Source organism: Zea mays, chromosome 1 (genome assembly GCF_902167145.1).
Source record: "Zea mays cultivar B73 chromosome 1, Zm-B73-REFERENCE-NAM-5.0, whole genome shotgun sequence".
Lineage (NCBI taxonomy): Eukaryota > Viridiplantae > Streptophyta > Magnoliopsida > Poales > Poaceae > Zea > Zea mays.
The window spans coordinates 198867630-198873629 of record NC_050096.1 but is presented as its reverse complement, the minus strand read 5'-3'; the positions used below and the strand labels follow the sequence as shown (position 1 = coordinate 198873629).

Here is a 6000-nt window from a genome sequence, read left to right as displayed (position 1 = left end):
TCTAAATCAATAACTTAGATAGTTAATCCAAAAACTTCTCTCCAACAATTCTCTAAACAAACTTTAAAATTTAGTCACTTCTCATCTAACCTCATTTTATCCCTACAATTGGCAATCATTTACCAACTCCCTAATCATAAAAACTAGTGCAATTGTTTTATTTCGATGCTTTTCCTATACTGTGGTAAAGATAAATTAACAGAGCTCATGTGTTGGTCACTAGAGATGAACAATTGCATCAACTATTAAGCTAGAGATTAAACAATTGATAATACAACACCTGAACATGTCGGGAATAAACGAATAAATAATTGTGTCAACAAATGAAAAGGCCAACACATCTCACCCATGTTGAATCAATCGACCGACGAGGTTACAATTTTGAGATCGAGTCGCGGAAGAGAGATGAAAACAAAAAAATGAGTGGTCCTAGTCAAAACCGGTGAAATGTCAAGTTTTAACATATTTAGAAAGAAATATATAGAGAATTGTTGGAGGAGATGAGTTTTTTCTTCCTACATTATTTGAGGGCTTGCTAAATCTAGTTATTAGAATTATATATAACTATTGGAACTGCTCTAACCATCCAGTTCTCTTAAAATGTACAGAGGAATAGAGGGCATGTTTAGTTTGCTACCTCACTTGCCACAGTTTGACACACCTAAGGTTAAGCAGGCTTAACCGAGTTAGACATACATTTGGTTATTTCTCTCCTTTGTAGGCCTCGCTCGTCAATGACTCGTAAAGTATTACAAGATTTATTTAGGCATGCCTAAGGTATGACGTAGAATTTGAACGTCTAGAGCCAGTTTGGTGCGGCGCGTCCGGCGCCACGGCGCGCCTAAGCCGCGGCGGCCGAATCGGCCGCCACACCTGCGGCCGCAAAAATATGGTGCGTCGTGGGGGCTTAGGCCACGCACCAAACAAATCCCCTAACCTTAGACAAGCGTGGTAGAAAATGTATGGCAATTTTTGGCACCTTAGACATGTAACTAAACACAAACACACCCATAATTTTTTGGTCTACAAAGTTAGTTAGGAGATAGAGAGTAAAAAAAACCTATGTCTAGTGTGCTTTAGATGTGTTGTTCCCATTCTCTCTTTGATTGCTTTACCCTTTACACTTCTATCTTATCTTTGATATAAATTATTTTTTGAAGTGCATGCTATCTTAAGATAGATACTTTGATTCCGCTGCAATTCAATTTCCGAGTATATATAATTTCTAAGTTTTTGGTTAAATTTTTATTCGCCTATTCACCCCCTCTGGACGATATTAAGATCCTGTTCCCGTATAAAGAGAACTTTCATGTACAATAGAGCGTAAACCAAATACGATTCAGAATAAAACTATTTGCATCAAAAAAATAATTCTACTTGTATTGTCGTTCACATACGCAACACAAACGATTGACAACACGTAACAAAATATGTAATGTTAAATGATATAGATATTTTTCGTGTTTTATATTGACACTTAAATAGAATACATACTTAATATTTCATATTTTATACTTTAACTAGTACGATGCCCGTGCGATGCGACGGCATCCAATCAGGCACACGTTAATCTTTCAATTATTCATACTTGCATATCACATGAAAGTTTGGAAGCTCTATTTACATGTTGCTTTCAGTATAACCAAAATGAGCAAGGAGAACTACGTAGTCGGACATTAGGAGCATTTGAGCGAAAATTATTAGGATAACGAGAGGTGCAAAAAAAACTAAATCTTTGTTTCTTATACGCTAAAAAATTGTACAATTTTGAAGCCCTACAATTTTTACTTTTCTTTTGAAACATCATACACCTTCCGAAATAAAAATGGCAACAAGTCTGTTTTATTGTGTGGCACCAAAACCAAAGAGAAACATGTTACTTGAGCCTATGATAATGAATGCAGTAACACTCAACACGGAATCAATATGATAAAATATATTGCTATGCAAAAACGCTAATTGTTATTCTATAATTTTGTTAGTGCAAAAACATCTTGTGCTTTGTCATAAAAATAAACAATGATAAATATGTAGTGAATATTAATAACATCTCAATAAAGCACATTGATTCCATAAAAAGATAGTTCATTATATAAGATTTAACAAGAAATTTAATGTCAGTGACCCTGGTTCACTAATAATTATTCAAACTACCAATAATAACATACACGATATTCTAGGATCCCATGATTTATATCACCACGCGTCACCTTGATGCATGCAAAGGATGGTGAGAGAGTAGCCTGTGATGACGCTGAAGCAGATCCGCGGGCGCTTCTCCTGGTTGGTAGGAGGAATGGACCAAGTCAACAAATTGTCGTTCAAGATTGAGTTCAGCCGAGATTTATTCATGTTTGTATTGCTTCCACGTAGTGACCTGCTTGCTGTTGTGTGACTGAGGAGATTTTTGCCATCATAAAACACCGCGCGTTCGACTTCGTCGAAACGGAGGCGTTTCCGAGGGATTCGACGATATGGAAATACACCGGACGTGGAGTCGACGAAATGGACTCAAAAACTTGATTAGCCGCTGCAGATAACCAATAAGCCTCCTCCGTCCGACTTAGTGGTCGTCCGTCAGCTCGCCGTGAGCTTTTCTGCCAGCCGCCCGCTCTCTCCTTCTCCCTCTCTTTTCTGCTGCTCGTAGGCCCGGTTGTGCGCCATTGGCAAAAATCTCCTCCAAGCTAGTGTCCAACTGCCTGTTCCGAATGGGCGGCGCCGTGGTGCTGCTCTCGAACCGGTGGTCCGACCGGCGGCGGGCCAAGTACGAGCTGGTGCACACGGTGTCACTACATTAATTTCTAGTTCAGTTTTAAGTTAACACCTTGCCTAATCATGCGGTTTTAGGATATTCAGAGACGAAACGATGAGCTGCTGAGCATTAGAGAACACCCAGAGACAAACACAACAAGCTGGTGTGTGAGCAGACTGCAAACCAAAAGGGGGAAAAACAAGTACTGCTATGAAAAAGAAAAGGCAAGAATCCACTCCGAACAGAAGATAGTGGACGTAGCAGAAAAAATAGATCAGATCCGAGGAAGAGAAGCATATGACTCACCATCTAGCAGAAATAATGTGTGCATATATCATATTCGACAGATAGCAAGTTGCATTAGCTGAGAGCTATAGGGCAAGGTCAAATTAGTTGCTAATTTACTCAGTTCTGGCCTTTGCTTATCAAGATAGGTGAGGTAGAACAGAGGGTACTTGTTGACTTGGGAGGAAAATTTCTGATCTCAAGTGCTTACTTTTCCTTGCATCAAATGAGTTTCTAAATTGCTAATTTAATCACATATATATTCCCTAATTGCTGAAGGGCCAACAAATCGTTCAGATGGTTCATTTGTGGAAGAACAGTGATCAACATCAGCCGAGCCATCGACATATAGTGAGATAGTAGAACTGTCAGAACACCGAGCAGTCAACTATATAGATAGGCCAGGAGCGAGTGCCATACAGAAACAACATGAACAGATGTATAATTCAAGCTTAGAGAAGTCGATCGCCTTTCCTATCTCCTACAACTATATAGTAATGAACTATGAAAAATTCCAACCAGATCTTCTATCAAACAATTGCAAGCTCCATCATTCACGCAAGCAATGCATTTCAGTCGCTTGAAACCTTAGAGACCTTGGGAACATCCACGGGAAACCTGTCGATCTCGTCCATCCATGGGTTCGTCTCCTCTGCCGGGTTCACCGACCGGAGCGCCCTCCACACGGCGCTGTTGCACTTGAACCCTGACTCGAACGCGATCTGCCACACCCAGTGGCAGCGCCGGATGCTCCCCTCGGCCTCGTTGTAGGCCAGCTTGTACCAGAGCGAGCTGCTGGACGTGTTCCCGAACCGGTGAAGCGTCATCCGCGACGGCTCCATGTGCCAGTCCGTGAGCGCCAGGTTGCTCTCCAGCTCGTCCAGCACGGCGCGGCCGCTGGCGTGGATGCAGAAGTGCTTGAACGCCAGTTTGAAGTCCGGGATGTACGGCTTCACCTTCTTCATTGTGAGCAGCTTCTTGGCGACCAGTGTCGCCATGAACAGCAGCTACTCCGACAACGGCAGCACCAGCGGGCCCAGCGTCCTTATGTTCGTCTTGAGCGCGTCGCCCGCCACCGCCATCAGGTCCCTCGACAGCGACACGCCCAGGATGATCTGCAAAGAAAATGACCATAGATACTCAGGTTCCAATCCTGTATTTGTTGGTGCGCGCGTTTCTAGTTGGTGGTTACCTCCCACAAGGGCACTGCGCCCTTCTTGATGGAGAGCTAGCATGCGCATGGGAGTATCAAGGCCTGTATAAATCATCATCAAGCACATTTTTTATCAACTTGTTTCAACTGGCCAAAGTAGAGAAATCCACCGCAGAAGTGTAGGTGAAATGTTCTCCAGAACCTACCACGAGCATTGTGAACACGGATCCAAGCAGCGCCATCACCAGGGCTGAGAAATTTGAAAACATCTTAAAATTTGAAAATGGGGGGGAGGATCATTCAGTTAAACCGAGAAAGACTACTACTACTCACCAAAGTAAGGGAAAAACAGAGCCACCGCAACGGTTGAGAGGACGAGGAATGTCCTAACGAGCATTCCGACCAGGTAACTCTGCATCTTCTTTGGTAGGGCTTCCTCTATCGACAATGCGACCGACGTCATCGTCAGTGCATACTTTGTGTAAGGATTCACAACCTAGAACCAGAAAGAAAAAAATGCAAAAAACAAAACAAAAACAAAACAAGCAATGCAATTAGCATCTCGTCGTCTTCATTCTGAACGCGATGGTAGAACGGTAAAGTGTGGTTTTCCCTCGCACCGTCAAACAAATGGCAATCTTGGATGGGATGTACTGCTGTGGCAAGTTGAGAGTGAACTGTGACATGGTGGACTCGCCGAACATCAGGAACCCTGAGACAGCAACTCCGGCGTACACAAGCGTTACCACCGTGAAAGCTGAAAACTGGGCACTTAACATGAGTGATTTTGTCGATGTTTTGCGGATCAAACAAGTGTTAGCATATACGAGATGCTAACTATTTATGCTAATACTTGCGTCAGAGAGGCAAACATTGTATATGTCAAACCAATATGTTTTATTCACAGAATACATGACACGCAATCCATATAGCATTGGACTGTGCAGAACCACATCTCTTACGCGATTGAAACAAACAGCTAGATTAAGGGTTGGTCCGCTACCAACAGACTGGCCATACAGAACAATGTCTTCTTCCCTGGTTCCATAAACATCCACAAGGCACTTGTATGTAGCCTCTATGTTAGCGAAGGTATTAGCTTCACTTGGTTGAAGATGGATTTCTAGAGAAAGGTTGTGTCAGCACTGTGATTCCTAAAAAGGGTTAACTGCTAAAAATCCCCTGAATCAAATCCACTGGACCATAAATCAGTTTCAATGCCTCTTTGATAACAAGAAAGGATAATGTTGTGAGGCGCCCCACGACTGAAGGTGATAGGGTAAGAGCATTAGTTTCAGAAAGTACAGATAAATACATTGCCTGATGACTGCCCATAACCAGAGTAATCATACCTGCAAAGAATGATTGAATTTTTCTAAGACAGGCAAATTCAATCATCAAGAACAGACAACAATGAATTTGTTAGAGCTATTTACATGGCTCAACAATAATGAAAAAATAGACAGCCTGAACAACGTATTTTCATGGCTCAACATCTTTCCATTAGAAACCCTAGAGCTCAATTCGATTCAATTCAGGGAGCAGAACATAGCAGAAGAAAGACATACCTCCATGTGTCCTGGCTGGCGACGACTGCTCTAGCTCCATCCGGATGCTGGAGTTATACCTTATACGACAGTATAACAAGTTACTCCAAATCAGCTTACCTACTGACCACCAGAGCTACAACTTGAAACACGTACAGAAAAAAACAAATTCCTAAATTGAAGTAGATGCAAAACTGTGGATAGAGCTTTGCATTCGAAATGTTGGCTGGAGTATTGAAGCTTGATGTTTTCTCAGTGGAGAT

At 42.2% G+C, this 6000-nt stretch overlaps 1 protein-coding gene and 1 pseudogene across 1 annotated transcript; both read right to left on the bottom strand.

Annotated features, from left to right (window-relative positions):
* Nucleotides 1–3466: 3466 nt before the first annotated feature.
* On the bottom strand, nt 3467–4140 carry LOC109939265 (3-ketoacyl-CoA synthase 11-like; annotated as a pseudogene).
* A 193-nt stretch (nt 4141–4333) lies between these two features.
* LOC103645172 (amino acid transporter AVT1C) lies at nt 4334–5798 on the bottom strand. Its single transcript, XM_020543158.1, has 4 exons — nt 5759–5798; nt 4811–4902; nt 4524–4686; nt 4334–4440 (listed from the first exon to the last, which is right to left on the bottom strand). Exons 1-4 carry the CDS (start codon nt 5796–5798, stop codon nt 4334–4336), a joined length of 402 nt encoding a protein of 133 aa, XP_020398747.1.
* Nucleotides 5799–6000: the final 202 nt, after the last annotated feature.

Bases quoted from the DNA above. Each gene is read 5' to 3' on its own strand.
- LOC103645172 (XM_020543158.1), bottom strand. From the start codon at position 5,798: ATGGAGCTAGAGCAGTCGTCGCCAGCCAGGACACATGGAG. The intron at 4,687-4,810 runs GTGCGAGGGAAA...TTCTGGTTCTAG, and splicing joins AGATTGCCATTTGTTTGACG to GTTGTGAATCCTTACACAAA. The intron at 4,441-4,523 runs GTGAGTAGTAGT...CAAATTTCTCAG, and splicing joins TCTGTTTTTCCCTTACTTTG to CCCTGGTGATGGCGCTGCTT.